This window comes from Bos grunniens, chromosome X (assembly GCF_055505025.1).
Source record: "Bos grunniens cultivar Pamir isolate PY7600 chromosome X, Bosgru_T2T1.0, whole genome shotgun sequence".
NCBI lineage: Eukaryota > Metazoa > Chordata > Mammalia > Artiodactyla > Bovidae > Bos > Bos grunniens.
Window position 1 is genome coordinate 86725017 of NC_141194.1, and position 20674 is coordinate 86745690.

General features: G+C 42.9%; 2 protein-coding genes across 4 annotated transcripts; one reads left to right on the forward strand and one right to left on the reverse strand.

The window, feature by feature from the left end:
- Window positions 1-359: 359 nt before the first annotated feature.
- On the reverse strand, window positions 360-3445 carry LOC147340819 (uncharacterized). The gene is made up of 4 exons (XM_086387145.1): window positions 3422-3445; window positions 3190-3324; window positions 2810-3133; window positions 360-2501 (listed from the first exon to the last, which is right to left on the reverse strand). The coding sequence occupies exons 1-4, from the start codon at window positions 3443-3445 to the stop codon at window positions 2304-2306; spliced, it is 681 nt and encodes a 226-aa protein (XP_086243271.1). The 3' UTR covers window positions 360-2303.
- IRS4 (insulin receptor substrate 4) lies at window positions 3234-19834 on the forward strand. 3 transcript variants are annotated; one of them, XM_086386657.1, is made up of 2 exons: window positions 3235-7203; window positions 17323-19834. In XM_086386657.1, exons 1-2 carry the CDS (start codon window positions 3444-3446, stop codon window positions 17325-17327), a joined length of 3765 nt encoding a protein of 1254 aa, XP_086242783.1. In that variant the 5' UTR covers window positions 3235-3443; the 3' UTR covers window positions 17328-19834. The 3 variants fall into 3 exon arrangements, with proteins under 3 accessions (XP_086242785.1, XP_086242783.1, XP_086242784.1); XM_086386658.1 differs by lacking the exon at window positions 17323-19834 and adding an exon at window positions 7873-8015; XM_086386659.1 differs by lacking the exon at window positions 17323-19834 and having other exon boundaries at window positions 3234-7276.
- The last annotated feature ends 840 nt before the right edge of the window (window positions 19835-20674 follow it).

The following is a 20674-nucleotide window of genomic DNA, read 5'->3' on the forward strand; positions in this document are numbered from 1 at the left end:
TTTAAAATACATTGATAAGTCCGAAGGGTTCTCTCCTAGAGAATAATGTCTTGTTAACACGAAGTATTGCTTATTTGAGTGCTGCATAACATTTAACAAGTACAGATGCTCTCTTATAGTTTGTTGATATGAGAATAAATTGAGTTCTGTCTTCAAAATAGCACATAAGCTTAGATATGTGAATTTGTTTAAAAGAAGGTTAGAAGTGATCATGGTGAGATGTGTGTTTCAATATCTCCCTTCTCAACTGCACTACAGACCTCCTTATGTCAAATTTACACATCTTTCAAAACAGAAGAGAATGTAGTTTAAAAGTAATGGTTTTTCATCAGTAGACTGGGGGAAATTTGCAACAAATATGACAAAGTTTTAATATCTTTATTATGTAAACAAATCACACATTATAAGAAAAAAACACTAAGAATCCAACAACTAAGGAAGGCAAAGGACACAAAAAGACACTTTACAGAAGGTAATCTATTGTCCACAAATACATGTAAAAGTTTTAAATTCTCACTAGTATAAAACACTGCAAGTTAAAAAAAAAAACATGGAATACCATTTCACCCATCTTATCAGTAATTTTATTTAAAAAAGCAATATACAACTCTGGCAATCAGTGTGGTAATCAGGTAAACTGATATATTTTTGAAAAACAACACATGAGATTCATATATTCATATATTTCAACTCAGTAATTCCACTCCTCGGTTTCTACCCAAGAGAATAATTCTCAACATTAAAAAAAAAATTTATAGGTTCCAAGATGTTCCCTGCATCATTATTTCTAATATTGGAAAAAATGAAAACAATCTAAATACCTCAAACAGAGGGATGATTAAGTACATTAATATACAACTGCCTAGAATATTTTACTGCATTTTAAATGATGTTTAGGCTAATCTGTAATCATATGGGCAAATGTTATCATGTAATGTTAAGTGAAAAAAAGATAAAATATTATATACATTGTAAGCATACCACTCTACGATAAAATTCTATAAAGACATGAGGATTTTTAAATCTACTATTCTCAGTATTTCCCAAATATTCAACATGCAGTTTAATGTTTTTCAATACATTTTAAAATGTCATTTGTTTTTTACTCAAAGCACTTTCAAATGCACTGCTTTGTTTTCAAAATACGTCTATCTAAAGCAAAACCGGTGCTTGTAAAGGCTTATGAAATATTATAACACCTATCATAAAAATCTCAAATGATTTTATTAATTATCATTTTGGTTATAAGAGTAGGGAATCTTCTACATAATGTGACCAAGCAGCTGAAACGTGGGTAGCAGCTCCAGTCAGAGTTCTGTCAGCATCCACTCTCCTCCTACTTCCAGCCTCTTTCAGAAATCACGGCTGCTCCTAGCACCTGTGAATATACTGTGTTTATAAACCGGTGGCAGCGGAGGGAATGATAATGGTTGTTTTTTTTTTTTTTTTTTGAGATAGCCAAAACCAAATCTTTTTTTCTCAAAATCGGAGCATCAAAAAGGAGCCATTCATCCAAATGTGTTTATTCTGTTTCTAACAGAGAACAAATTCTTAAGAGGGCAGGGTTGGGGGTTATTTTTTATGATGTATACCTTGCCTGGTTTACTGTTAGATTTTATAAATAATACGATTTGCAGCATCTACCCAAGGACAAAGGTGAACTGACATTCCATTCCCACATCCCACCCTCCCTCTCCAAAATCCCTCTTTGCAACTGCGGTCACTCCTTTGACATTTTAATGTAACATCAACCCATTGCCACCCTCAGGAAGCTGAAATCCTAGTAAAAGAGAGAGCAGGATAGAGAGATACTGAGAAACACTTCAGGAGGTTGCACTTACACTCCACATTCCAGCAGTTTGTCCAGAAACAGAGGAGGCAGTAGTTCTTATTTTTGTGGTGTCAAGCTGTACACTGAGATTCAGCAAAAAGCTTCCTTTCTTAACGTGAGGAATGTGAAATATATTCTAGGATATGTGTTAAGTATGATCCTTTGTTCTAGGTATGAGCTTTTCTTTTTCTAAAGTTTTTCGCTCTTGATCAAGCAAAGGGAAACAATATTATTTTGAAATTCTCTTAAAGGCGCCTTTCAAAGCCTCTCCCACGGGAAAAGATCACCACAGCTCAACACTGCTGTTTTTGAGTAAGAATCGAGTCCGATTTTTTTTTTCAACATGGCTGTATACTTTGCAGGCCCCCAAATTTGTGCTTTCATAGTCAGCATTAATCAAACAGCCAGAACCACCCTCTTTAGCCAACCTACGTTTCGTGGACTAAAAACGCACCCTGATGAAAGAGGAGGCTCATTTTGAAAACCTCGCTGTTATTTGTGTGCCCCACACCCGCGGGCTTTTATCAGGGCTGGAGCAGGCTCGCGAGTGCCTGCAGCGCGGTGGGCGGCAGGTCTGAGGGCCCTGGTCGTTAACACGTTTCCAGGGGTTGCCCACACTTTCTCCCGAGACTCTCGGCTCTCCGGGCGCGGTGGGAACTAGTGAACCAGACTGTGACAGAAAGAGAGAATTTATGTGAGGGACTGGAAGAAGAGAGGGCACCCGACACGGTCCCCGGGTCAGCGTGGCTCGGGGATTTGCACGAATTTATCAGTACCATTAACAGCTATTTGCAGAGGGTTGTTTACCGCCGAACGCGCGACAACCAGACAGCGGAGCCCACTCTGCGCCCCAAGCCACGCCTCCTTGCCCCTCAGCACCCCTCCTGCCCCCCAAACTAATTAATTCGAGGCGGTCTGCCTGCTAGGCCCTCCCATTGGCTCCCACCCCATCCAATGAGAATCTTGCAACAGTTTCACCTGGCTTCTACTTTCCAAATAAACAAACAAGCCGTCCCGGGACCCTGCCAGCTCTCCTCCCCGGCGCCGCCCGAGATCGTTGTGCTCCGCCCCCTCCCGCCACCTCTCGCCCCCTCCAGCCAATCGAGCCCGCCCGTGGTGCCCCCGCCCCGCCGCCGTCTCCGGCCGCTCTCTCCTCCGCCCCTCTCGAACTTCTCCTGATACTCCCCCCACCCCCAGTCCGTGCCTCCTTGGGGTCCTCGTTAGGACCAGCGTGGCCAAGGGCCCCGCCTCCTCCCGTAGGTCCTCCCGAGACCCACAGGCCGGGAGATTCTCCCAGAGGGTCTAGGAGGGGTTGGAGGCAGCCCCACCTCTCCGGCCGGCCACCCCCTCCCTCGCACACCTCCGCTGGCGGCGGCTCGCGCCCCTCTGCTGCGCTTGTAGCAGGAGCCGCAGCGGCCGCCGCGTGAGGCAGCGGTCACGTGTTGTTTTGCCCGCCGCCGCGCGCTTGGAGTGGAGTGGGCGGGTGCGCGGGCCTAGGGGGAGGGGAGGGGGGGGGCGGGCGGAGGGGGTAGACGGCCTCTTCCCCCAACTCTCCCGTCCCCGAGCCCCCCCCCCGCGCCTTTCGCTCACCTTAAAACCCTCGTGCATCACCATGGCTAGTTGCTCCTTCGCTCGCGACCAAGCGACAAGGAGACTGCGAGCTGCAGTAGCGGCAACAGCGGCGGGTCTAGCTGCGGCGGCGACCACCCCATTTCTTTCCTCGGGAACCCCCACCGCACTCATTGGGACCGGGTCGTCTTGTCCGGGAGCCATGTGGCTCTCCACGGCCACTGGCTCCCGGTCAGACTCGGAGTCCGACGAGGAGGACCTTCCCGTCGGGGACGAAGTCTGCAAACGCGGCTACCTGCGGAAGCAGAAGCATGGGCACTGGCGCTACTTCGTGCTCAAACTCGAGACAGCCGACGCCCCAGCTCGGCTGGAATACTACGAAAATGCCAGGAAGTTCCGGCACAGTGTCCGCGCCGCGGCGGCTGCAGCGGCGGCGGCCGCCTCTGGCGCCACGGTCCCCGCGCTCATTGCACCGCGGCGCGTGATCACCCTGTACCAGTGCTTCTCGGTGAGCCAGCGGGCCGACGCAAGGTACCCACACCTCATCGCTCTTTTCACCCAAAACGAGTATTTCGCAATGGTGGCAGAGAATGAGTCGGAGCAAGAGAGCTGGTACTTGCTGCTCAGCCGCCTCATCCTCGAGAGCAAGCGCCGCCGCTGCGGCAGGCTCGGCGCGCAGCCGGAGGGAGAGCCGGCCGCGCTAGCAGCTGCAGCGGCGGCAGAGCCACCCTTCTACAAAGATGTGTGGCAAGTAATAGTCAAACCCAGGGGGCTGGGGCACCGAAAAGAGCTGAGCGGCGTGTTCCGGCTCTGTCTTACCGACGAGGAGGTTCTGTTTGTGAGGTTAAATACCGAAGTGGCCAGCGTGGTTGTCCAGCTCCTGAGCATCCGTCGCTGTGGGCACTCGGAGCAGTATTTCTTCTTGGAAGTCGGCAGGTCCACCGTCATCGGTCCGGGGGAGCTCTGGATGCAAGTGGATGACTGTGTCGTGGCCCAAAACATGCACGAGCTGTTTTTGGAGAAGATGAGAGCCTTGTGTGCAGACGAATACAGAGCCCGCTGCCGCAGCTACAGCATCAGCATCGGCGGCCACCTGTTAACCCTGCTGTCCACTAGGAGGCACCTGGACATGCTGCCGCTCGAGCCCGGCGGCTGGTTCCGAAGGTCCCGCTTTGAGCAGTTTTGCCACCTTCGGGCCATCGGTGACGGGGAAGACGAAATGCTCCTCGCCGGGCGCTACATAACACCCAGTGAGCCAGTGCCCCGCTCCAGACGAGGAAGACTACACCTGCCCAGAGGGCGCAGATCCAGGAGAGCGACTTCAGTGCCAGCCAGCTTTTTCCGCCGCGCCGCTCCCAGCCCTGTGCGCATCCGGTACCCTGCAGAAGCCCTCCACGACCGAGATCCCGTGTCTTCTGAAGCCTCTAGTTCTGGCTCTGGCAATTCAGGGGAAGAAGGCGGTCCTCAGCGCAAAGAGGATCAGGAAGAAAACGAAGGTGACTATATGCCCATGAACAACTGGGGCTCGGGAAATGGCCGGGGCTCAGGAAGTGGACAGGGTTCAAGTGGGCAAGGCTCCAGTAGCCAAAGCTCCGGGGGAAGTCAGTGCTCAGGCAGGGGGCATGGCTCCGGAGGTGGTCAGGGCTCAAGTAGCAGCCATGGCTCAAGTGGCAGCGGTTCCGGGGACCAGAGTGCAGGAGGAAACCAGTGCTCTGGGGATGGCCAGGGCACCGCTGGGCATGGCTCAGGCAGTGGCCAGGGAGCTGGAGGTGGGCATGGCTCAGGCCGTGACCAGGGAGCCGGAGATGGCCATGGCTCAGGCGGTGGCAAGAACTCTGGAGGGGGCAAAGGCTCAGGGAGTGGGAAGGGGCCTGAAGGCAATGGTGATCGTGGGAAATCTCTGAAGAAAAGATCCTACTTTGGCAAATTAACTCAAAGCAAGCAACAGCAAATGCCACCACCTCCGCCCCCTCCACCCCCACCAGGTGCAGCAACTGGTGGCAAAGGGAAGTCTGGGGGAAGGTTCCGACTTTATTTTTGTGCAGACAGAGGGGCCACAAAAGAACGCAAAGAAGCCAAAGAAGTGAAAGACACAGAGCCCCCAGAAGGTGCAGCTCGGGGTCCCCACAGAGCCAGAGCTTTTGATGAAGACGAGGATGATCCGTATGTGCCAATGAGGCCAGGCGTGGCTGCTCCTCTCGCAAGCTCCAGTGACTACATGCCCATGGCTCCTCAAAATGTCTCTGTGTCCAAAAAGCGCCACTCTCGATCACCTTTTGAAGATTCTAGAGGGTACATGATGATGTTTCCCAGAGTGAGCCCACCACCTGTGCCAAGTCCTCCAAAAGAACCTGATCCTGCTAAAGAGGACGACTCAAAGGACAATGACAGTGACAGTGACTATATGTTCATGGCCCCTGGAGCTGGTGCCATTCCTAAAAACCCCAGAAATCCTCAGGGAGGCTCTTCCTCCAAAAGTTGGAGCTCCTACTTCTCTCTGCCAAATCCTTTTCGGAGCTCCCCATTGGGACAGAGTGACCACAGTGAGTATGTACCAATGTTACCTGGAAAATTCCTAGGAAAGGGCCTAGAGAAGGAAGTCTCATCTAACAGAGGCCCCAAAGATACAGCTTCAAAGCCTTCAGTCAAAGGGTCTTTCTCAAAGCCTAGAGATGGGGGATCACCTTCCAAGCGTTCAGGTGACGGGCCCCCCAAGAACAAGGCTAAGAGACCTAATCGACTTCCTTTTATGACAAAAGGAAACAAAGTCAAGCCAAAACCACAAAAGCCCACACAGGAGCAGAGAGAAGCCGACAGCCCCAGGGGCTACGTCAACATTGACTTCCCTAAGAGAGGTTATAATATGCCAGATCCATGTCTTCAAAGACTTCCAGGTGTGTGGGGCATAATTGCCGACCCCAGACAGTTTGCCTTTTCCAATTACGTGAATGTTGAGTTCGGAGTGCCATTTCCAAATCCAGCAGACAACCTCTCAGATTTCTTCAGAGCTATCCCAGGTGCCAATCCCTTCTTTCTGGACGGTGCTACCGGGAGCAGTGCTAATAGGGAAGAAGGTGACTACATCGAAGTGATTTTCAACCCAGCGATGACACCAGCTGTGCCTTTTGCTGACAGTGCCATTCGCTACGATGCCGAAACTGGTCGCATCTACGTGGTCGACCCATTTTCTGAGTGCTGTATGAACATTTCTCTCTCCCCCAGCCGCTGCTCCGAACGACCACCTGTAGCGAGGCTGCTACTGCTAGAAGAGCTCGATCGAAGGCGCCCACAAAGCCGTTCGCAAAGTTTCTTTGCAGCCGCCAGAGCCGCCATCTCTGCTTTCCCTACAGACAGCCTCGAGAGAGACCTATCCGCCTCCTTCGCCGCGGCCGCGGCCGCCGTGCCAACCTTAGCCCTGGGCCGGGCTTTAGCCGCCGCCTCCGCTTTGGTCGCGGCTCCCGGCATCGGCGCAGCAGCCGCCGGCCTCGAGGCCGCCGCTGGATTTGACTCCGCCTCCGTCCGCTGGTTCCTACCTGTTGCCGATGCTGCTGGTGCCGCGGTCAGGGGGGCCCAAGACATTGCGGGTGGCTCGAACCCCAGACCCCCAAACCCATCAGCAGACCTGGCCGGAGGTGAGAACCGAGCCGGTGGGGCTGCTGCTGCAGTCGCCGCTGCGCCTCGATCACCTGGCCGCGGCCGGGTGCCCAGACCCCCAGAGCGAGAAGATTCTGACGACGACGACACGTACGTGAGAATGGACTTTGCAAGACGTGACAACGGGAAGTTCGACTCTCCCCAAAGAGGTTGGTGATTCTTTAATTCATTTCCCTGAAGTTAGTGGTGATTCCTTAATAAATCGATGTACTCCCCCTGTTACAGTGTTAGGAGTATGTTTCATTCACTGGTGCTTATTTAGAATGGAAAGTAGAATTCTGTTTTAATCATTCATTCATGTGAATCATTATTATATTAAAACTTAAATTTTAATATAGTAAGTTTCTTTACCTGGAAAGCTCTGATCATCGATTAAACATTGGTTCGACTTTTTAGAAGTAGTTTAAACGTAAGGATGTGTAACGTGATGCTTTCAGATAGCCTTTGATTTACGCAAACAGGACGTCGTTGTCCGTTGAATCCCATCAACTCATTTTCAAATCAACATGTAAAAGCTGCTTTTCTACAAATGACCACATTTAATTGCAGGTCATTTAATAAGAGCACTGGATATTAAGCAGTAATAATCAACCGTTAACCTTTGAGGGTTGATGAGCTTCTCAGAAAATTACTTTTTAAAGAAGCAGTCATGGTTATGTTGGTTTGCTGAGATTTACCAAGAAGGTTGAATCTCAGTTGTTAGTGTGAATGTCTGGCGGGAACCAAAGGTAAATAATCCAGAACAACAGGTAATTGAAAGAAGATGGTGTTTAACTCTGGAATGTGTTTTGGTGTTGATTTGTTTTGTTTTTACACAGGATAAATTGCCGGAAACCTTGAGAGTTCCTTTTCTATGTCACTAATAGTGACAGGCAAGTCATCTGCTGTGCCACATTTTCTTCATGTAATTCCCCCCCGCCCCGCCCCCACCAAAGAGGGTATGGTGACAACACAATAATGGGTATGACTATTTGTTTGAAAGGTTTAAAAACCATTTAAGATATCTAATTGGTGCATTTTCTGGGCAATTCAGTAAAGCAGGCTGGGGGCAGACCTGACCCCAGGGGCAGCTTACCCTGGAAGAGTGAAAGTTTTTTTTAAAGGGTTACTTTTCCAAAGGAAGAAATAAGAAAGAATAGGATCTGTCAGACTTGGAAATAAGACTTCAAGTAAATCTGTTGTATACATCTTGCAGTGTTGTTATCAGTGTCCCTGGAGATATCCTTGAGAAACTATTTTGGGAGATGATGTCTCCATAGTCTCCACTGCCTCCCCTCTTTACTGATATGTGCTTCTTTTCCAGGAAAGAGAAGGGATGGACCCCAGCAGTTTTCATTCCAGTAGTCAGTTTAGTGAAGATTCTTGCTTTGCTTGCTTTGTGGAATGCTTTTGTGATTGGATCTCTGCCCACTGTGCTTGATCAGGCAGAACAAGTCGGGGAATGATCACAACAGTCACCTAACAAGCTCCCTATTTAGTGCAGGTGTAGCCCTCCTCCCCTCTTTCCCCCTGCTTTAGAAAACTTGCCTTACAAAAACTCATGTTTGTAGCATGGACACATTAAGGAGTGATCATTAAAACGACAAAAGGATGCTTTGGCATGCCAAAGGATTCAATTCAGGTCTCCTTTAAATTGTGAGGGCCCCTGCCCCCCACACACACACATGTGGGCACACACACACAATCATCAGCACTAACAGAACCATGCATTTAAAATATACAATTCTATTTCCAAGCATTTAATTCATACCAAGCTTTTCAAGAACAGATCTATTTTATTCTGTAAAGTACACCTGGAAATTGGTCTTAAGCCATTGTTTGAGCCTAACTGATATTGATGTGGGTGTTCCATAGCAATCTATGTCCCTGTGGTGCTTTGGAAAGGACAAGTTTTCATAGAGGTTTGTCTGTATTTTCCACTACTCTTTGTTTCAGCAAAGATGAAAATTAGTGAAAATTTCTTGTTCCTTAAATAAATCCTGTCTTCCCAAATATTATCTAGATCATGAAATAATTAACATTTATTTTAGCATAGGTTACTGATTTATGAATAACTTCAAATAACTTTGTAGCTATTCTGGAGGCTAATGTTCTGTAAACGTGTTGTTCCTTGAGGAAATTCCTAACTTTATGGAGCAAGGAGGCTGTATCTCAAAGGGATGTAAGTGATTAGGTTAAAACAAGAGAGCGAATGTGAAAGGACTTTGTGCCTTTAAAGCACTTTGCAAATATAAGATATTTTAATTTTGTCGTTGGATTAACAAACATTGACGTTTCAACAATTTCAACAGGTGATTTAGTTTCTTGCAAAAATGATTGGTCCTGAGATTGATTAAGGCACATTATTTGCTGAGATATATAAAAGGAAGGATATATAGAAAGAAACTGAAGGAAATTACTTTTACTACCACCTTAATGCAAATTGATATGGTGGAATGTTGTCTGTGAAGGGTTAAGAACAAGCTGGCTGATTATGATCATTTTGTGACTATAAAGCTGTAGAATAGTTTTCACCCATTTCTGATCGTGCTTCACCTTCCTAACAAAATTAAAAAAAAAAATCACTTTAGAAAATAACAAAAATGCTTTGACAAAGGAACAAAAGCACAGTCTTCATTAGGAGTTAGGTATCTCTCGGGGTAATTTTAATTTTTGCAAATGCTTAAAACAGTGCCTGACACGTAGTAAGTGTTACACATGAATTATTATGCAACTAATGCAACTACTGTCATTGTTGTTACTGTTGTTGTTGTTATTACATTTAGAAAAAACACGAAGCTAAAGTTCTGTGTCCCCAAATCCCACTTTTAAGTTTTCACTTAAAATGGTTTACATGCTTGTTCAGAATTGGCATCTTTATAGTTGGGATCTGTTTTTAACTTAAGTGAAATGAAGGGAGCCCATAAGGCAGTGAGACAGCTTTGTTCATATAACACAAAATTAACATGTAATCTCATTTACCCACAAGTCATATTGCATGTAAGTAAGTACTTCAAAGCCATTTGTTTAAGACACTTGGAACCACCCAGAAATATAAACTGGACTTGACTTTTTAATAAATAATTTAAGAAGTGTGAAGTCCTCAGATTTTAAACACATGGGTTATAAGTATTAACATTTATAAGGAGAATGCAGTTTTTTTATATGGTTATTCTGGCTCTTGATTTATGAATGCATTTTTACTTCTTTTACTGTTGTATCTGATGGAGAATTCATAGTTTGAAGTTAGTTAAGGTTAAAAAATTTCACTGATTTTCCATTCCAAAGATGAGAAGGTAAGAGCAGCTCTCAGAGGGGTGAGAGAATTGGGCAAATTAGTAATGTTATAATAGTACTTGGTATTAAAAAGCAAAAAAAAAAAAAGCTGTATTAATTACCTTTTGAAATTTTAGTCCTTGTTATTAACACGTAGGAGGTATAAGCTTCTTTTCAGTGTACCACTGCCAAATCCTCTTGATATAAATTATGGATGCTGAGAGCAAATTTTTTGTTTATTGGACTTATTTATCATACATTACTAGAGTTAAATCTCTGCATAGCAGAGATTTCTCAGTCACCATTGTTGGGTCACTTACTTTAGACAACATTCATCCGCACCAAAAAAAAAAAAGGACAGTTATTTGGAGTAGAGGTATTTGATCTATAACAATTAAAGAGGATTTCATTCTGTTAAAGTTAACTAAAGCTATTGGCAATCATTATTTATGTGGATTCATTCTATTTTTGAGTAATGCATCCCAGGTGATTTTGGAATATTGGTTACTCACTAGCAAAGTATCCTCTTTAAACAAGGACTAGCACACATGCATCAATACTCAAATAAGATCTCTTGCTTTCTTTTCCTCCCCCTAATTACCAAACATGAACTAAGAGGCTTCAGAGTCATTGACAGGAAACTATTTGTGAAACAAACTCTTTGAGTGACCCCCAAGTTTTCATGTTGAAATAGGTGAGGATAACCAGTGTAGAGAGAAATCGGGCATCTTGTGTGTGATTTAAAAGGGATCATTGTTAACTTGTTGATGGAGGAAATGCTTTACAGTTGCCTACTGCCTTATAATTTGCAAAGCATATTTACATTCATTATTTTACTGGGGGATAGTAGGTACTGGAACTGAAGCCGGTGTTAAGAACTTTCCCATTGTCGAAGAGGTAAGTGGCAGAGCAGAAAATCAAACCCATACATAAGATTTATTTTTTTTAATTTTTTAATTATTATTTTTTGTTTTTACAGTATTGTATTGGTTTTGCCATACATCAACATGCATCCGCCACGGGTGTACACGTGTTCCCCATCCTGAACCCCCCTCCCACCTCCCTCCCCATACCATCCCTCTGGGTCATCCCAGTGCACCAGCCCCAAGCTTCCTGTACATATGATTTCAAGTCCAGTGCTCCACCCAGCATACCACACTGCCCTTTCATCAGATGTTCAATCTGCTATTTTCCTATTGATGAAGATTATGATATAGGCAAGGTTGGGGAAATTTCCAAGTTTTCTTGAATTTGATAGTATCCAATTTGCTTGTAAGTAATTCATTCAGAGTGTTATAATTGTGAGCCATCCACCAGAGATTGGATCATTTTCATTACATTGAACTGTTTATAGCTTTGGAATAAAAGAATAGAACTTGTATTGGAATTGAAGGTTTTAAATCTGATTGCAGGAGGAGTTTGCTCATCTTTACCTCCCAAACACAAATATTCTGTGTATCTATTTGGATTTCACAGAAACACTGAAAGGAATAAACTTTCTTAATTTAACAGAATAAACTTCTGTTAATGGTCCTTTCCTTAAGTAAAGTCACCTGTGTGTGGTTTTTCCAAATAATCCATTGACATTTGCCAGTTATTGCCCAAATTTTTTCAATTCCTTTTTGTCCATATGTATAAAATCTGATATTCTAGTCGGCACCATCATGGTGCAAACAAAACACAGAATAAGATGAGACAGGTGGGGAAAAAAGCATTGTAGTAAGAGATGCTCTTCATTTGTTTAAAACTCAAATTTGTTCTTGGCAGTCAGGGAAGAAGATTTTAGAAGCCTCGAAAATCAAATCCTTTCCTAGGGACATAAAAACCTTTGTTTAAAAATAAATTCATTTTGCTTAGCACCGTTTTTAAAAATGCTTTACGACTATGTAAAAATAGCTCAGACATTTTATTGGCAGTATTGGAAAATAACTTTTGTAAAATGCTTAATTAAAGCCTGCAGTATGTTTTTTCTAAGAGGTGCTGCCAGGCTCGAAGATGGTGAAGATCATTTGCTGGAAAACACTGCGTGGTCCTGAGTGAGAAATGAGAGATGAAAAAGGCTACATTTTATAATAATGAAATGAATACAGCACACTCAGTTTTTATCACAACTATCAGATTGCTAATTTTAAGGCTACTGATAAAAATTGCCAAGACAATAGGTTCACCATATGACATTAAATGCCTTCCCTAGCAATTCTGCATTGGTTATTGGTTGTTCAGCAACAGGTCTTAGATCTTCATCTTCTTTTTCAGATGTTAGGCTGCACACTTGAGAAATAGGGATTTTTAAAGTTTTTTTTTTTTTTTAATTTAGACCTATATCCTAGTTCAGATTTGCATTCTTTTAGAGGGTACCTTACTATTTCTGACTAATTCCTTTTAGAATTAATGAAAATGTGTACTGAAATATTTAGTGAAATGAGAAAGTTATTGCACTTTTCCTCTAGCTTCCTGACACCCCCTTTCTTATGGGTGGTTTTCTATGAGTCTTACCCTCGATAATTTCAGGAAAACATGCCTTTCCTAGCCTCTCTCTGGCAGTAAAGGTGAGGCCACTCTCCTTTCCACGAGGAGTTCCACAAGGAAAGGGAGGCCCTCAGAGGGGAAGACTGCTTTCCTGAGAAGTTGCTGCTCCTAGTTCACAGCCTGCCTGTGCTCAGCTCACAGGAACAGCATTGCTTGCCTGCCCTGGTCTCGCTTGTTGGCACACAGGCAGCTGGGCTGGTGTTTAAAGCAGTTTTCATGGTTGGATTGACCACACTATGTTTGGTGCTAGCCAGATCTTCTGGGTTTACTGAATATCCAATTCCCCATAAATTGTAGTCACTTTAGTTTTCACAATTTATATCATTTGCCTCTCTATGATTACTAATTTGTTACTTGTAGACTTGAAACTTAGAGAATATCAATGAAGACTGTCTCTAAATTCACCTTGAAAATGATTCACACCTGCACCCGTGGTGCCTTTGAAAGTCTGACCAATAAATATGGTTTTAAACTCCTGCTGCTGCTTTTTCCTTTTTTTTTTTTTTTCTTTTTTTGGCCACACCATGTGGCTTGTGAGATCTTAATTCCTTGACCAGCGATCGAACTCGTGCCCACGGCAATGAAAGCATGAAATTTTAACTACTGAACTACCAAGGAATTCCCACTCCTGCTTTTTCATAAGTTATGCCTCTGTCCTCACCCTCAGACCTCCCCAACCCCACCCACTACTGCCACCCATGAAGGACTTAATTGTGGCTGTGACTCTGACCATAGTTTCTACTGCCACCCTGGCCCTGTTATTACAGCTGCTTGAATTTAGGAGACCCTATTCTTACTGCTATGGCTTGAAGAGATCTTTTCCTGGAGTCTCGTATTGAAACTTCGAACCTGTCTCCCCACAGAAATGATGTTATACACGACCGTCGGGTGCAGTCAAAATCGTTCCCCTCTCAGTTTGGGATCTGCTTGAGTGGACGAACCTACGAATCTGTCCACTATTTATTTATGACATTGTTTTCACAGGATAATTTATTTTGAGTTTCAACTAAACAGTGAGCCCTGGAATATGGCTCTTGTAAATCAGAGACTGCCTGTATTAGAATTCCAGTAACTTGCATTCCTCGAGTCTTCAGTAACTAGGCAGCAGCGTGAAGTGGCCTGAGTGTGTATTGGGAGGTAGTGGAGAAGCTGACCTGCGATGAAAATCCTGTAGCTGATCCCCAAATAGTTGGTATCCGGATGATCAAGACCTGAATGAGCATGCATAAGTGGTCCAGGGCCTGCTTTCAAATGGCAGGTGTGAAGCTATTGAACTGACCTTTGAGGAGATGGAGGTTTACAAGCATCATTCATTTTCCTTAACAGATTCTTTTGAGTATTCCATCACAAAACCATTGCCAGTTAAGGGAGAAGCATATTTGAGCTTCTAATCTATGAAGGAGACAACAGTCTGTTATGATTGGTGTTGTAAAGACTAGCAGCAGTTATTGCTAGTTTTCACCCTTGAGGGACAGCACTTCAATTAAGCTCTTTAGAGTCATCTTCCTACGTATTTACAGGGCATAGAAAGATGTGATGATCTGTTTCTTATTGGTGGAAAAAAAATCTACATATAAGCCAGAGGCAATGCTAAGCTAAGTAATATAACTGTATTATTATACACTCATCTTTGGGTTAAATGCTTCCATTTTCTCATTTACTTTGTTCATCTTCAGTGCTTATTGTTGCCCCTGCTTGTTTGTGATCACCAGTTGACCATGGGGATGGATAGCATGTTGTCTAATAAAATTTTCAAAAGAACTTGAATTGTTTCTTTAGTTCTAGGAAGATTGGAAGTAAGATAACTGAGGCCATGGGATTGGGGAGAGTGGAAAAAGAATTAGAGACTAACTGGATGTATTGTTATTTGGGCTTCTCTGGGCAGGGGAACCACTGCTCCTTTGGACTTCAGGCAGTAGTAGAAGCATGTTTGAGATTCATATGAAGAGACCTGGAATGCCCTGGAGGAACTGCCTACATTGTTCACCCTACACATTTGTGGGAGTATTGATGTCATGTGTGTTTTATCAGTATATTAAAGATTAATGGTCAGGTTTATATAATTATAAAAACAGAGAGAAACATTTGCTGCATTTGCTTTTGAGAAGAAAATGATATCTGTCAGATTTGGGGGGCCATGAATAGGAAAATGTTTTGACCCATCAGAGTCCATTGAGGTTTTCTCCCTTCTGGAGAAGGGGTGAAATTAACTTGTCATTAAAAAGACTTTGCTTAATCAGAAAGTTAGAATACCTGATACAGTAATTATTTATAACCCATCAGTCTCAAGTGGAAGTAATACATCAAAATCAGATCACGTTATTAAAAGCATCACCATTTACCTTCCTGGTGGTGAAATGATATCAAAATGAACAGGAAACAGAACTCAGATATGACTGTCAGCCCTTTGATTCATTTTGCAGACTGTTTCTGATGGAGTGTTAATCCCAAATTGCTTTCCTTTGCCAGCCAGCAAGCTTCTGGGTTATTTCTTATGGTGTTCTTTGAAATGTTCTTGGGGAATGTAAACTCATTTTAATATTGACCTAAGTAAAACAGGATTATACAGGTAAATCTGTGGCTCAAGTTCCCACAATGCATTTCAAAAGCAAATTAAATTATTTTTGGATTATCTTGTTTTTGATAGCATTATTTCTTTCTACTGGCAAGGCTAATCAAGAGTTGACGAATATATTTTGTAAAGTAAACTTGAAATCACACCATTATTTGCTAGTTTTTAGTATGTTATCAAGCATTCACTCAATGCTGGTGTGTAGGTGTCATAGGAAAGCAATTGAAATATGAATCAAATTTTTATTAGAATCCCTGTCACTTTTAAAAAAGTAAAGAAAGAAAGCTCTAATAGGAACAAATGCCCCTAATTTCAGGCTTAGTGTAATGTTGTTGGGGTAGTCAGATGGAGCTTAATTTGTATGTTTCTAGGAAAACACTAGTGAAATACAGGGAGTAGTAAGAAATCTCCTTTAAAGCATAGTCAGTATACTATGTATGAACGTTTTTATATTAAAACAAAGCAAACCAAATTAGGTACAGTACCTTTCTAACCTTAAACTTCTGTTAAAAACCTCTAGCTGACAGTACTTCAAAATTCTGTAATGCTAGTAGAGTCTAATTTTGCAGCAGATAACTGAGCATGGACCATCATGGTTAATTAACCTCTACTGATCACACCTTTCATCGCATGTAAACTTGATAAATACATAGAGTCTAAAATTTCCTAAGCCCACTGCTGACAGGAAAACAATATCTTTCCTAATCTACGGTGTTAATTAAAAATTTTTTTCACATGGAGGAACAGCCCTATAGAGTAAATCATGATGAATGGCCATAAGTAGGTGGGAGGGGAGTGGAGAGCTTTGATGCTGTATGGAGATGCAAGTGGTTACATTTTGAAAACCTCTGATGAAAGAGTGAATAGTTAACATGTGTCAGTTCAGTTCAGTTGCTCAGTCAGGTCTGGCTTTATGACCCCTGTTTTAACACCAGATCTTGTACTAGCAGCCTACTTTGGGGGATGCTTTCCATGGATTCTTTTAGGTCAGCTGTAATGAAATGGAATATTTGGTTCTTCAGTGTGACCTGGTCTTAACACTCACATCCCGTAATCAATTTGCTGACCATTTATCCCCATCCCTTCTGCAATCCAGCACCTTCCTCAGTATACCGGACACCCTTCCTCTGCTCCACTCCCAATTATATACCCTCTCAATAAGCAAAAGGCCAAGAGAGTAATACCAGAACTTTTTCTTCTTCTTTTGTTTTAGACAGATGGAGATTTCATTCAAATCTCCTTTGCAGGTATGACCTTGCTCTTTTAGATGAAATCCTGGTGGCTCAGACAGTAAGAGAATCTTCTTGCAGTGCAGGAGACCTGGGTTCAATCCCTGGGTCGGGAAGATCCCCTGGAGAAGGGAATGGCAACCCACTCCAGTGTTCTTGCCTGGAGAATTCCATGGACAGGGGAGCTTGGCGGGCTATAGTCTACGGGGTCGCAGAGTCAGACACGACTGAGAGACTAACACTTTAGTGATTGAATCTGGAGACTAGCACCAAGGCTGTGCTTGAATCATTTGACTCATGCCACATAACTGGTTAAGGCATAATCAAACATGTGAGAGAAGAAAAAGCTTCTCTTTGTCCACCCAGTGCCAGGCTGACTTGCTGGCCTCACTGGGAGAAAGTAGAGCAGTGCATGCACATTGACAAAGCTGCTATCCACTGGAAAATTCAGAGTGAAGCCTGGGGGCAAAAGGAGTAACTGCCCTTAGGTCTTTGTCGGGCTTGTGCTGGTGTTTGTCATAGGCATTCAGCCTAGTTACGTATGTCCTGGCCAAGGAAGTGTCCTCAATATGGTTCTCAAAACTACTAGTTCAATTTTGTTTTAGAACAGGGTGGGGGTAAAAGTGCTTCAAGTTTAATCCTGAAAGTAACATTTATTCTGTCATCTTTTATTTTTTTCCTAGAGTGATTACATTGCCACAAAAAATTTAGAAGAAACGTGATGCTTATGGAATTTCATCTTTGTCTACTCCAGATCTGCCTAAAAGAGAATTCACAGGCTTCTGAATAGAAAGCAACCTGAATTTCTAAAAGCCTACAAGTGGATGCTGGCAGTTGAATAATCTTAACACAGATCATTCTTAGTGCTGCCTTATAGATCCAATGATTTTGAATTAAGAAATTCACTCTACTTTGTTTTTATTTTCTAATTTCCATCTCTAATGTGTCATTTTGAAAGGAAACAAATGTATAAAAGTGAACATCTCACAACTTGCTCCTTCTTAAGAATGTTACTGACCTATGAATAAATGTGGCCAATACCAATTTTACTAATGTATAATACTTAGATTTAGTTTTGAGGTTGAAAACCCTTGAAATAAGAGGAGATAAAGAAGGTTATCTTCCTGAGAAGGTAGGTATGATCTGGAATCTTTCTGAGTAGTATGTATACAAAACTTTTCTTGATCAAAGACTTAAACCTCAACTAGACTGATATCTGAATGAGACATTTCTAATATTTTAAATGCAGGACCAAAGGGCAGATTATCTCAGTTTTGTTCATGAACAGAACTGCAACTTTCTGTCCACATTCAATGTTAACTAATATCTTGACTGAACTTTGCCAACGTTATAAAGACAGAACTGGAGAACAGAGGATCTGTTTCTTCATATACAATACTGTGATGTTCTGCTTGCAAATTGATTGAACATTTCCAAAACCATTATTTTTAAAAAAAATTTTAAAACCTACATTTTCCCCCTAAATGAAGCAAAGTTCTTCAGAAAGTCTCTCCACAAAGACCCCCTCTGCCACTCTGGGCCTCCCCCTTTCACCCTCCATTCCCCCCCTCTTTCTGGTTCTTTCCTTGACACACTTTCCCTCCTATGCCCAGGGCTCCTATAAAGAGATCAGTTTCCCATATTCAAGAAATTAGTGTGTACAAATCAATCAGTATTCTGACCAAAACTTAAGCCAAAAGGAACCTCTTATAAGGTTTTGTTTCCCTTTGGATAACAAGACTATATAAGATGAACAGAATTAAAAAAGAAAAAAAAAAAAGAATCAGAGCAAGCTCCCCCTTCCTATTTTTGCTTGTCTCTGATGGAAACTGTATTAAGATTTTAGGAACCTGGACCTTTGAGAACATGACACTAACAGGTGGTGATCACAGAGGAAAGGTACAAAGGTCTTGAAGCTTGCTTAGAGCTTTGTTACGTGGTGGCACACAAATCACAACTTGTTGTACCATCACTGGCAAACCTCATCACCGATGGGTGTGAGTGTAATAACTGTGTGAGTGCTAACGTGTGTGCACACATTCGTGTACCTGTGTACATGTGATTGTAGATGTACCTGTTGTGCATAACTCTGTTTTAAAAAAAAATTGCTTCACATTTGATGTGCAACTTTGAAGTAGTGTAGTATTTACCTGAAGTTTTCTGCCACTCGGTTCTGATGTCTTTGAACGTGTACTTCAATCGTCAAGCAGGCTTCTAGTACATGTGTTGCTACACTAACTTTTCTGAAAAACCGAGTTGACTTCTATTATTCTTCCTTGCCTGTCAACCAAGGGGTTGGGGTGGGGGCTCTTTTCTTGTTTGTTCCCTTGTGAGTGGTGCTGAGGAGAGGATGTGGCTGCAGTACCAATCACTACTCCAGTTACTGGTCACTGCTAGGGCATCAGTCTCACCAGTTCCTTCAGACTCTTCGCTTTTTCCCAACCTAATCAAAGAAATGCAGTGTGGCTTTTGTTCATTATGGTAACAATGCAGTCTTTAGGCAGCCTTTCTCAAGCCTTCTCTCACCATTTTATTTTTCAAGTTACGTCATAATCGTTCAGAATTGTGGAAAGAAAAGATTATTCGGGGGGAAAATGCTTTCTTGCTTTATTTGCATATTAGGTTCAGAGGCTGCCGACAGGGTACAGCACAGACGTAACACTTGCTGAATAAATGAAGGGGAAACCTCATACACAACAGTACACATAGTAACAGGTACAAATAGTCACAGGTACAGCATAACAAATATGCAATCTTATGACACAACTTCTTAGTTTACAGACACAACTAATTTATTCAGTATTGTGCTGGAAGAATCTTTTTAGAGTCAGTGTACCAACATATCACTTACCTTTCAGCTACGAGTTTATGCTGCTGTTAAGAAAAACCAATGATGGAACGATTTTTTGTGACCTCTCCACTTTATTTGGTATCAGACATAGTTAACTTGGTCAGTAAAAACTAAAATGTTCCAGTTCCAACAGTTCATTAATTTGCTCTTTCTGCTTTCACAGATCTGCTTTGAGTTGCTCTGGCTTTGTCTTCCTTTGTAAATACTCTTCTATTCCTTTTTTCTTTGTAAGCATCTCATTTGCAGTTTGGGGAGACAACCTTGCAACTCTGTATAGTGTTTATATATATATCTGACTTGCCTTTCCATAGAGCTACTCGCAATAAATGTGTTCATGAATGTTATTTGTGTGGAGATTCATTTTTTTAATGAATACTGTTATCTCGACCTGTTGTTTAGTTGCTCAGTCATGTGCAACTCTTTTGCGACCCCATAGACCAGAGCCCGCCAGGCTCCTCTCTCCATAGAATTTCCCAGGCAAGAGTATGGGAATGGGTTGCCATTTTCTTCTCCAGGGGATCTACCTGACCCAGGGATTGAACCCCCATCTCCTCTGTCTCCTTCATTGCAGGTGGATTCTTTACCACTGCTCCACCTGGGAAGCCCATTGCTTCCAGTACTTCATTTTAAATATATTTTTTTCTGCCCCATTAAGAATTGACTGCATTTTTCAGAGTAAAGCAGTTGGGATAACTGAGGGTTTGGGTTAAAGTTACTATGCCTCAAAACTGGAGGCTTTTTAATAGTTAGTACCTCAAGTGTTCATTCTCCAAATGTGGAGGTAATGCCACGTGGCATGTGGGTTTAGTTGCCTGACCAGAGACTGAACTTGTGCCTCCGGCAGTGGAAGCACAGACTACCAGGGAAGTCTCCAGTGTAGAACTTGAATTTTCATGTCAATTCTGATAATGTATGAATCCTAAGTAGAAGAGACAGGTCAATAAGGTTAAGGTAAGCAGTTACAGTTTTTTTTCATCTTCTCTTGTTACTTACTCATGCCCTTTAAATGACTCCCTTTTCATTTACTTATTTTTAACCACTGGGAAGGCGAATATGAGTACATGGAAAATACACCAGTGAACAGGCAAAAAACGTTTCTGCATCAATGAATGAATTGAATGTCAAGAATATATTAGCACATTTATTGTCAGCCTAATCAGAAGCCAAAGGTTTAACGGAACACT